Below are 11,526 nucleotides of genomic sequence, written 5' to 3' on the forward strand. Positions count from 1 at the left end.
TATTATATTCATATATTTATATATTTCCTTGATTTTTTTTTCTTTTCTTTTTAATCAAAGTTTCAAAGTTTTGGTCTCTCCCTGACTTTTTTATCCGTATTAAACAAAAATTTAGAGATCAATCTGTTAAGCAGTAATTAAAATAATCGAATATTACGTAAAAAGATAAGAAAACTCAAATATAGAAAATAAATACGTAAGTTAAGAAATTTGAGAAGCGATATGCATCATACGAATCAGGACCTTGGAAGTTGTGTTATCGGTAGCAACTGTTTATACGTGAATAAACTAATCATGTCGCTTATCATTGTCGATTTTTCAAGAGGTTAAACTAAGCGAATTGCAATTAATGTTATCTGAGGCACGTATAACATACGCGCATTACAATGTTACGTGTTATAATATCGGAAATAAACAAAATGATTCTACCGATAAGACAATCAACAAGAGAAGACCTACATTATTGTTATCAGAGTAAATATCGGTCACGTTCAGCAGAACGTTTAATTTGCAACTGTTGAGAGTTTTCTGAGCTGAGATTGATTTATTCCTTTAGATCTACCGGAATAATCCAATGTCAGTACAGGAAACTTCCAACGTAAGTGAGGACATGTAAAAATTTTGTACACTTTTTTGAATGATAAACATTACAAAAATAGAGTTCCTAACATGTATATTCTGAGAATATTTATCGGGGATATTCTGAGAATGTTCGAAAAATATCCTCGATGCAATCTATATATTTTCTCAGAGGTGAAAAACATATTTAGTAATTATATATATGATAATTTCAGTTTTACGTTACGTTTATGCATTATACATTTACATAGATTTACATAGATAGCAAAATCTACGAAGGTTGCCTCAACTTGTAAATTTTTAGTTTGCCTATCGCTATCGCCATCGAAGAAATTTAGCTATAAAATGTGAGTCTTCACTTAGTCATTCGTCATTCGCCGTACAGCCTTGGCGGTGTCAAGATCGCTTTTCAAGTTACAACGGGAAGTTGTCCTCTCGCGGGAATAGAGCAGTCCGGGCGCGTATTTTTATATAGGTCCTCTGTTTATCGTTGAATCGCATATTCCAAGTCCTTCCGGAACGCATGTCAACTTACTTCTCCATAATGAAGTGATATTGGGACATTTTGAATTGCCTGTAACTACATATGGAGAGAGGTTATAACAGTACTTTTTTGGTCCAATATAAGCATGAATGCTTTAACAAGTTTTATCTTACTTATTTGTGAACCAGCGAGCATCATTCTCCGTAATAGGTATATATACTGTTTAATTATGTTATTTAACTATAGTTGCGTTTCGATATTTGTTGACAGTACTGAAAATCTATAATATACGTGACATAGATCATAGATGTTTAGTACTGGCAGTGAACGTAGTCGAAACGTAGTCTGTATTGTCAACTGAATAATAGCTGTTGCTTGTCTTCTACGTAAATTTGCTTATCAGTTACAAAATGCTGATTATTTGTGATCTTATCAATAATTTTCTATCAGATTTTGTTGTTTACGCAATCACTGGCAAAGTGATGCTGAATTAGATACGAGGTGCACTTAACTGTCTGATTAAATAGGTTGATGCAAAAGACCAGATATAAAATAGCCAGATCAATATCGACTATAAATATTAAAGATATTGAGAATCACTCTAAGTTAGCAAAAATTTGGTGGACAGACATACATATGCTCCATCATTTCAATCCACTTAGAGTGCAATTTGTGAGAGATGGTCTGGCTAATACCGGTTTTAAAGAACAGACCCCAAGCTTGCCATTGCAAGGGGTTAAAATTGCAGATGTGGGCTGTGGTGGAGGTATCCTAAGTGAGGGTTTGGCTAGAACAGGGGCTGAAGTAACTGGGATAGACGCATCAGAAGAATTGATAAATGTTGCTAAGCAGCATGTAGAATTGGATTCTGATATATCAAACAGAATAAACTACATCTGTACAAACATTGAAGAATTTTCTGATAAAAATGAGAAACTATATGATGTTGTTATATCTTCTGAGGTTATAGAACACGTAAATAACCAGGAATTATTTCTAAAAGTACGATAACACAATTATGAAAACCACTGTGCACAATCAAAGCAAGTTAATCACTTTATAAATATTTACTGCAGGAAAGCATAAAACTTCTGAAGCCTGGTGGATCAATTTTTATAACAACACCAAACAAAACTCTATTGTGCTGGTTGGCAGGTATTGTAGTGAGTGAATATATTATAAATGTAATACCTCGTGGCACACATGATTGGAATAACTTTATTCCGCCACACGAAGTTCAACGTATATTGAGAAATAGTAAGTTTTTATCCAAATTATATTTTTTGAAAATATTCTTGAAGACGTATCATATAAAATTATAACGTAAAAACTGTTCATATTTTTGCATTTAGTACAACATGCCTTTTTTAAATGTTCTTATTTTATAGATGGTTGCAAAACTAAATTGATTCATGGGATAGTATATAATCCGATAACAAAGCAATGGTCTTGGTCGTCCAGTACAGCACTTTGTTATGGTCTTCATGCAGTCAAGCAGAAATAGATACATAATTTTTCTCAGTGTAAAATATTTGTATGAAACATTGTAGAAATATATATTATCTCATTGTGCACCAAAGATACTTAAAAATGTAATTACATATTTATCTAGGTACATATAAGGAATAGGCAGAAATATATGTGGTATTATTAAATAAAATCAGCATATGAAAAGAATATGTAATATGTAATTTAATTGAACAAATTTCATTCCACATTCCAACGTCGTGTCTTTAGACACTTTATTACTAAAAGTATGGGACATATCAACTGCATATTTATTCAAACAATGTTTTACAAAGTATCACCGAAGTATATTATACTTCCTAGATGTCCTTCAGGTAATGCAAGGCAATAAGCATAGGCGTTTAGTCGTCATGCTAAATAAATCTTATTTAGTTTTTCATATCGAGACTGTCACACTTTGATCTCCTAACGGTAAATGTTGGAAAGAGGCAAAATCAATATTTCATTTCGCCACGGCGAATCCCACCCGGTCGTTCTCCATATCGAATTCGGTATAGTAGCGGCCGATGAACACGTCGCCTAGAATCCATAGCGGTCCGTTCGGTGGAGGAATATCCATACCCATGAAGCCGCTCATGCAGACTGTCTGGCCGAACTGCTTGATCTGCAGAGAATTCAAACGTGTGTGTGAAATCACTATTACGGCAATTATTGCAATAATTTGAAGTATGAATCAAGATTCATTTTATTCACCTGAAGAACGTAGTCTTTACCAGTGAGAGTGAATTTCTTACCACCCAAAGTGAATTCAATGGGGGGCAGCTGATCAATCGTATTACAGTCCACCTTTAGATGAAAGCAAAATGTAAAATTAGTGGTTTCGGTATTAATAATCTTTATATGCAGTTTGAAATGCTAGACATTTTTATAGAAAGTGTGTGATGGTAACTTTACTTAGTGAATGTTCAATCGATCGTTTACTTACTATCGCCTCTCCAGCTATAATAGGGGTAGCTCCGATTGCTCTGTTAATAACGTCGACATCGTCGACTGGCCCAGCTATCAAAGAGGTGCCCGTGTCGGCGATAGCCTGACAACCAGACGCACACACGGTTTGACTACCTACTTGAATACTGCGACATAATAACAACATGAACAACTTGCGCGCGAGTGTGTGTGCGCGCATAATTTAGACAATATTATAATAATAATTAATATTTAGGAAATGTAGTTACGTACCTGTCCATGGCAAATTGCCAATATCCTTTGCGACTAACGGGAACATACGTGAAGTCGCCTTCATAATGATCAGGATCGGAACCACCCAGCAACATTTCACCGCCCACCTCAGCTTCAGGATCGCTGTGAATAGATTATACTGTTATTTTCAGAGAAAGCCAATATTTGATTCGGCTAATTAAGTGAAGTAGTGAGTACCGATTGAGATAAAAGCTGAAAACAGGTTTCGGTACCAATTCTTGTTTCACCATATTGTAGAAGACAGGAGTCACTCCGTTGACGGATATCGTAGAATAACCCATTCCTAGTATACCGTCGAATTTCGCGGCGACAAAGGCCAAACCTGGTTCCTTGACGGCTTCCGCAAATGTTTGGCTTTGGACATTCAACCCAGCTACCTACAGAGTATATCAGTGACCAAAATATCGCAAGTTGTCTTCTAGAGTAAATGAAACCGATAATATGTAGGGAACACTTTACGGTTTATTATTAGATAGATTAAAGGGTTTACGATTAGATATTTATTTTTTATCGATTTTGCTCTTTTTATCGAGTGACTCACAGTGACCACATCAGTAGATAAGAAGCCAGACAGACTGCCAGATCCATAACGAATGGCGAATTCAGTACCGTTCTTCTGGTACGTGCTGGATTTCCTGCTGTTGTACTTGTGATGTAACACTGTAAAACACAAAGTGAAAGTAATAATATCGAAGATTATTCGGGATGTGAATACTTTTAACAATTTGGATAAACAGTCTATCACTTTACTACTCATCAGACATACTCGGATGAACACATCGTTTTGATTCATAACTTTATCTTGTCATGTCAAAGGTCATTTATATCTTAAGAGAAAGAGAAAAAGAGAGAGAGAGAGAGAGAGAGAGAGAGAGAGAGAGAGAGAATGATAAACTGCATAAATAAATCTACAGTGGAATTTGCCTCTTTAATATTTAGTTTGTCAGAAATCTCAATTTTTTTAAGTACACATATTCATTCAATTTTAAATATATTTTAAAGATTTTATTTGAGAAATATATATATATATATATAAAATAGAACATTCTTAAGATTAGTATGATTAATTTTTTTAAGTGATGTATAATCATTTCGCTGAAACCAATTACTTCAAATAATTATAATTTTAAGCATTAACGAATATTTTATATAAATACAAATATATTAATAATTAAATATCGAGTAAATAGAAAGACACCAAAATACTTACAGCAAGCAATGTTGATCAACCTGCACTTTTTGGATGGCACCCAGAGATTTGAAGAACCTGTGTCAAAAACCACTCTAAATTCCTGCGGTGGAGTTCCAATACTGATCACGCCATAGTATTGAGCATCCAGATAATTAGACAATGGTTCTGGCGTAGGAGTACTAACTCCATATAAACGGACTTGTTGTACATCAGTGCCAACTTCCTTCAAAGTTTTTCGAATAGAATCTGTCTTGTGCAATGGGATCCTTAAAGAAACATTAAAAATATCGCATATATGCATACATAAATATAATTATCTTCACACTGGCAAGCCTCAGACAAAGAATACTATGAGTCATTCTTTAAAAAGGAAGACTGTGTGTATTTAAGCTTTGCTCCAGATATAGGAACCTATTATTTGTACGATATAAGAGCTAAATATATTTTTATATTTAAGATTATATTAAATAAAAATTTTGTCCAATTAAAAATTCAAGATGATTTTTTTCTTTTTAAATTACTCGGCAAACACCAAGTAACAGTAATATAACATCAATATTACAATGTCCCACTCAGCAACATAAATGCAATATAACTTGTGTTATATGCATACATATACAATACATACATACATATATAAAATATTGTTTTATCTGTTGTTTATCTAAAATCGTTCTAGGTTGTTTATCTAAAATCGTTTTAGGATCCACTCGGCAAGGATAGATGTAACACACAATTGCTTTTAATAACAGAAGATAATACACAATCTCTGGGATCAAATAATATTTGGTATAAAGTAGACAAATTTTTAAGATGCAGAATATAAGCCGATTAAACCAAGAATAGATTAGATGAAACACACTACCCATAACTCATTTGTTTACATTGTGGGTAGGGCACATCAGATATAGCTTAAGCATTTTTTTGTAAATACAAATCGTCGCAAATCGCTTTTAAATACTTTCAGCACGAATTTTTCTCGATAGAGCGTTATTAAATTTTATAAAAAAAAAAAAAATCTTATTTTCACACCTGAGTCATTATTATATTCTTAGACTCACAGATAAATATATTTCATGATATATATATATATATACACATCGTCTGTCCTGACAAGATTAAATATTTCTTCTTCTTCATCGATAAACGGAAACGAAGATTATGTTGTATAATTTTCGAACGTATGTATTCACGCAGTTTTTACGTCGGTACGAAGATTAACGAAGACCGTAGCAAAGCCCGTGAATATCAGAACAAATCTCGTTAGACCGAGAATAACCGAAGGAAGAATGAAACTTTACCTATCGTGACAAATCTGGCCGAGTCACAATTCTCAGTCCAACTCATTATATTTTAATTTCCTGATACCTAGCTTAACGCGAGCTTTTTGTCGAGTAATCCGTAATCGACACGTGATACCGATACAATCGCTACTCACCTCTGAAGCTTCGCGTCACTCAGCACGAAGAGTGCGACGACTGTCACGAGAATGCGGAACATGTCTCGAAATTTTTCGACGAGCCAAGCTAAAGTTCAAGAGCCACGACGCAATTCGGGCGTCGGATTTCCGTCCGCACCTGCAACCGAAGACGACGACGACACGAGACAACAAGCTGACTGACTACCAGCGCTCCCGACTACCGCAGCTCGCTACAGCTGTTTATCGACGCACGGGTGATGCTTATATATACCGCTGCGTGTTAGGAGGGAGCGCGGCGGCCGCGCCAATCGTTCGAATCGGCTGGCCAATCGCGCGGCCGCTTTTTCGATAACGCACTGGCGCCGATTGGCGGACGGAAGTGACGGTCGATCGGCAAGATGCAGATAAAGGAGCACTTTCTTCATCAATCAAGCCCAAAAATATCTTTCCGCGTGTATTTTCCTTAACGTCGCTTCCGACGTATAGAAATAGATAAAGTGATTAATGAATGAGGAGCGCCTCGCGTGAGCACGCATTGTTCGCGCATTGTTGTGGGGCGAAACCGCATTTCGCTCATGACATTGTTGAACGAGACGACGTTGGCGACGACGAAACGAAGCATCACTGTCGGCTGAGATGTTGAACTTGCGGAAATTCGTACGAAGGTTGCATCGGCGATAAGGGAAGATTGGCCACTTATCGAATTATCTTATCGCGATTGAAGTTTAACGAGACCGATGCTTCGTGCAGCTCGTCGAATCGCTTATATTTTATTTCTCTGCATTTATGGAACTCTTGGTACAGCGCGTTTACACCTCGAGAGGAACGATATCCTAGTAGCGCGATTCATTGGTCCAGTATTGGTTAGCATACATTGGATGAATGTCCGATATAAAACCAGTCAGACAGCCAAATCTGCAAAAACAGATTTTAATCTGCTTTTGCAGATTTGGCTGTTTTATATAGAGCAACCAATGTATTTCCAATATTGGATCAATGCATCGCCAATGAATTATGCTACCAAGGTATATAATAATTGTGTTCATTTTGAGAGAGAAGAAATACCGATAGGTTTTGAAGTATTATTTCGTAGATAAACGTAGAACCATCGAGTATTATTTTCAGGAGATATCATTTAGATAATTGAATTATCGTTTAGGTTATCAATTCATCCTCCTTAGAAACCTTGGGATCCTTTTTCAACTTTGCTCGAGCAACCTTCCACTTTATACACGCTCGCTCTCTTTATCTATTTTTATTAATAACCCGAGGTGCTTAGTATTTTTAGCCGATGCCTCCATACTTTCATTCATTTCTCGTCCCGTGGACGTTCGATCGCACGCTCATCTCGCTGCTTAAAGCGAGTAGATAATGTGACGCGCGGAAAATTCGCGCAGAACTCCCCGCGTGATCTCTCGCGTCTGTCGGGATTCATTTGCATATTTCGCGCGGAGATCCTGCTCGCTGCCTTTTCGTCCGTTCGCGCGTTTCGTTTGTTCGCGCGTCGCTCGCGCGGTGCACGCCGGGACGATAGAAGACGCTGATAGAAGACCCTGCCGGTCGGCCAATCGCAGGCCGGTGTCGCGCGCGACTTGGCCGCACTACTCGCAGTCCCGAGCCCGATTCGCCGCGGAGTTATCGTTCCTCTCTCTTGGCCCGCAGGAGCCAGCGAGCGCAAAATTTCCCCGAGTGTGAAGCAGCGGCAGCAACAGCAGCAGCATCATCGTCGTCGTCATCGTCATCATCACCATCACCGGGACGAGCACCAACGTTGTCCAGCAGCGTCTGATCACGCGTCGCGTCTCCGCCGTCGTCACGAATTGCAACGCGCGCGCTAAATAACGTTGTATTCGCGGCCACTCACGGACCGGAGGGCGAGCCCGTTTGTGATCCGCCGGAGAGAGTGTCAACGAGACAAGGTAGAGATAAGAGCGTCTCGCTGGAGATGCGGCGGCACTCGATTACAGAATCGTCGTTCTCGACGACTGTAGTGGTGGCGGCCGCCGCAGCCCGGATCCTCGCCGGGATCAGTCCGAGCGCGCTCTCTGGACTTGCGTCAAATGCAGCTTGGGGACGACGACGAGCACTGTCGCCGTCGTCACCACCGTCGTCGTCGGCTCGACGACGAGCATCGTTGCGGCGACCCACTTTCGCGCGGCTCTCGCGTGCCGGCCGAATTAGCATTTTCTTTATTGTCTCATATCGACAAAACACCATCCTCCCGCGTTTCGCCCCCTTTAACCGTGCGCTTGTTTCTGTCTCTTTTACCCCCTTCTTTTTCTATCGTCTTCTTGCTCTATCTTTGTTCTCTCTCTCCTACACTCACTCACTCACTCATTCACTCATTCACTCTCCTGTTCTCTATTTGTGCCTCGCACCGATATTCGCGGTAGCGATAGAATTCTCTCGCTCTTTCTCTCTCTTTTTCGCCCCCCCTCCCCCACCTCTATCTGTCTTGCTTAGAGCTAGCGCTGTAACGTAACTAACGCCGTATTGTCATGCCGGCGTTGGACGTACACGCTACTGTCAAAGTTGTGCGCTTCTCGCGGTCCAGGTTTATCCGCCCGATTTCAGTCGCATTTTTCATAGCGTACGCGTGAACGCGCCGCATTGGCGAGGTCCGCGTCGATATGTCACTAATTGGCGTGTTTCACCTGCGTGGCATTTAACTCCGATCGGCTCTAAACTCCGATAATGTCATTTATAAATAAGCTGTTTATTTTGAAAGTGATACGAATCCAGATAAAAGAGACACATCACGTCGGTTTATATTTGCGTTTTATTTAAATCGCGCCACTTTTTTAAATCGTTCACTTTAACGATTCCCCCTATGTGTCTACAAATATACAGCTCCTATCGCGATCTCGCTAAAGCGCGCTCGATTGTTGTCTCTTGTGATATTCACGTTAAAAGTGTACTTCATTGGACGATAGTAGTATGACTGTGGTTTTCTCTGTGTTCCAGGACAACAGAAAAGATGTCCGACCGAAAGGCTGTAATCAAGAATGCCGACATGTCAGAGGAGATGCAGCAGGATGCTGTCGACTGTGCTACTCAAGCACTTGAAAAATATAACATAGAAAAAGTATGTGTTTTTATATGAATATGTTAGATAACCTATTAGTATTATCGAGCATGTTCTTCAGAGTATGTAAGACGTGATCAAAGTATATATAGATACTTAGATAATTTTTGTTCTATTGTGTCTTATCCAATGACAATGATGATATAAACCATATTTTATGGGCACTTATCCTATAATTGGGTACCCATAAAATTTGATTTAAATGGTCCATTGGAGTGGAGGATAATTTGTATCAAACACATAATGTATATTCGAATAATGCTTTATCTAATTAGAGCTGCATTTGGATAAAAAACGACAGTTGCATGTATGCACACACACGCACACATGTATATAAGAAATCTATAATCTAAAAATTTAATAGAAATATCAAGTATTAATTTGAAATAATATAAATTAAAGGATTTGTTCATTTTTAAGAACTTGGTGGTATAAGATGGAGAACTTTGAAGCAAATGACATTTAAACATTTTGATTATTGAAATCGTGTAAAATTTGATTTTAGCTTTCAAAAGCTTCCTTATTCTTCCTTGTCCTTATATAAATTATGAAATATAGCCGGTGAAATTGTTAGATCAATATCATTATTGATTTTACCATTAATATTGTATATTGCTTATATTGATATTGGCCTTTTTCAGGATATTGCAGCATTTATCAAGAAGGAGTTTGACAAGAAATACAATCCGACGTGGCATTGCATTGTAGGACGTAATTTCGGTAGCTATGTGACGCACGAAACAAGACATTTTATCTATTTCTATCTGGGTCAGGTAGCCATTCTCCTGTTTAAGAGCGGATAAGCTGATTTCTATTCTCCATCCTTCCTTTGTCCTTCCTCTCGTCCCCCTCTCCCTCCCACCCTCCCTCCCTTCCTCCCTCCTTCCTCCCTCCTTTCTTCCTTCCTTCCTTCCTTCCTTCCTTCCTTTCCTCCCTTTTCCCCATCCTCTCACTCACTACGTGAAAAAAAAGTACATTTAAAATCACCACGTCATGTGTAAAAGGACCTTCAGTATGTGTATGTATACATAACAAAAAATTCCTTTTAAAACTAATGCATGCGCCTGATAAATGAGCGATGAAAGAGATGTGAACGTTTCCGACTTAAATATTGTTCATCGTTAAATAAGTGGGAGATAACACGGATAAATTCTGTGGAAAAGCTCCGAAGGGTAGGGAGACGAACTGGAAAATGAAGAAAAAAAAATGAAGATGACATACAACCTTACATGTTAAAATGTATTTTGTATGCCAACAAGTTTGTTGTGTTCTTGTTTTATATTAGGTAAATATGCAAAACGGTTGAGTTCAATACTGGCGATTTTAAATTAGCAAATTTTAGCATAATTGTTTAATAATAGTGTTCAAAAAAGAACATTAAGTGCACTATATATATATATATATATAAATACATACTTCGCGTTAGGTGGATTCGCAAGTGAAGTATTTTGCTTGATTCTCGCAAATGCGAGAGTAAGGTAATCGCCAATAATGAATGTAACCCCGCTCGTGATTGATTGCGGCCGTTATTTTATATTATTATTTGAGAACAAACATCGTCGTCTCTTATATATCGCGCAACGATCATAACTGATTTATTTACTTTAGCATGACATTTTCGGTTTAGCTTAAGGACTTTCAAAATGATCGAATGGAAGAAAAAAAGAAAGCTCAATCTCTCGACGTGCGACACCGTCTGACACGTAATACTCTAATAACACTTTATTTCGATATAAAGTTAACATGCTACTAAATAATAACATTCGACTCGTTCATTGCTACCTTCACAATTTTTTATATTGTGCACAGAGACTACGCAAGACGTTTTATCTCGAGGCGATGTATACTTAGGGAAGAAAAGTATTCGTTTCCAGAAAGAGAGAGAGAGAGAGAGAGAGAGATATATCATCTTTCTGCCCGTTTAAATTCTATCTTTTATGTAATATTCAACACTCCATATTATGGTACTTATACATACATATATATATATATAATAAAATACACACACACATATATATATATATATATATATATATATA

At 37.8% G+C, this 11,526-nt stretch overlaps 3 protein-coding genes across 3 annotated transcripts; 2 read left to right on the top strand and 1 right to left on the bottom strand.

Annotated features, from left to right (window-relative positions):
- Window positions 1-928: 928 nt before the first annotated feature.
- On the top strand, window positions 929-2,734 carry LOC106741331 (ubiquinone biosynthesis O-methyltransferase, mitochondrial-like). The gene is made up of 4 exons (XM_014613176.1): window positions 929-1,273; window positions 1,591-2,065; window positions 2,140-2,320; window positions 2,452-2,734. Exons 1-4 carry the CDS (start codon window positions 1,209-1,211, stop codon window positions 2,565-2,567), a joined length of 837 nt encoding a protein of 278 aa, XP_014468662.1. The 5' UTR covers window positions 929-1,208; the 3' UTR covers window positions 2,568-2,734.
- An 84-nt stretch (window positions 2,735-2,818) lies between these two features.
- Window positions 2,819-6,646, bottom strand: LOC106741329 (lysosomal aspartic protease). The gene is made up of 8 exons (XM_014613174.1): window positions 6,421-6,646; window positions 5,001-5,248; window positions 4,332-4,450; window positions 3,968-4,167; window positions 3,770-3,892; window positions 3,516-3,663; window positions 3,284-3,376; window positions 2,819-3,194 (listed from the first exon to the last, which is right to left on the bottom strand). The coding sequence occupies exons 1-8, from the start codon at window positions 6,480-6,482 to the stop codon at window positions 3,033-3,035; spliced, it is 1,155 nt and encodes a 384-aa protein (XP_014468660.1). The 5' UTR covers window positions 6,483-6,646; the 3' UTR covers window positions 2,819-3,032.
- Window positions 6,647-7,979: 1,333 nt separating this feature from the next.
- On the top strand, window positions 7,980-10,371 carry LOC106741333 (dynein light chain 2, cytoplasmic). The gene is made up of 3 exons (XM_014613181.1): window positions 7,980-8,321; window positions 9,367-9,487; window positions 10,129-10,371. Exons 2-3 carry the CDS (start codon window positions 9,380-9,382, stop codon window positions 10,288-10,290), a joined length of 270 nt encoding a protein of 89 aa, XP_014468667.1. The 5' UTR covers window positions 7,980-8,321; window positions 9,367-9,379; the 3' UTR covers window positions 10,291-10,371.
- Window positions 10,372-11,526: the final 1,155 nt, after the last annotated feature.

The sequence above is a fragment of the Dinoponera quadriceps genome, unplaced genomic scaffold (assembly GCF_001313825.1).
Source record: "Dinoponera quadriceps isolate SergipeBrazil2010 unplaced genomic scaffold, ASM131382v1 scaffold405, whole genome shotgun sequence".
NCBI lineage: Eukaryota > Metazoa > Arthropoda > Insecta > Hymenoptera > Formicidae > Dinoponera > Dinoponera quadriceps.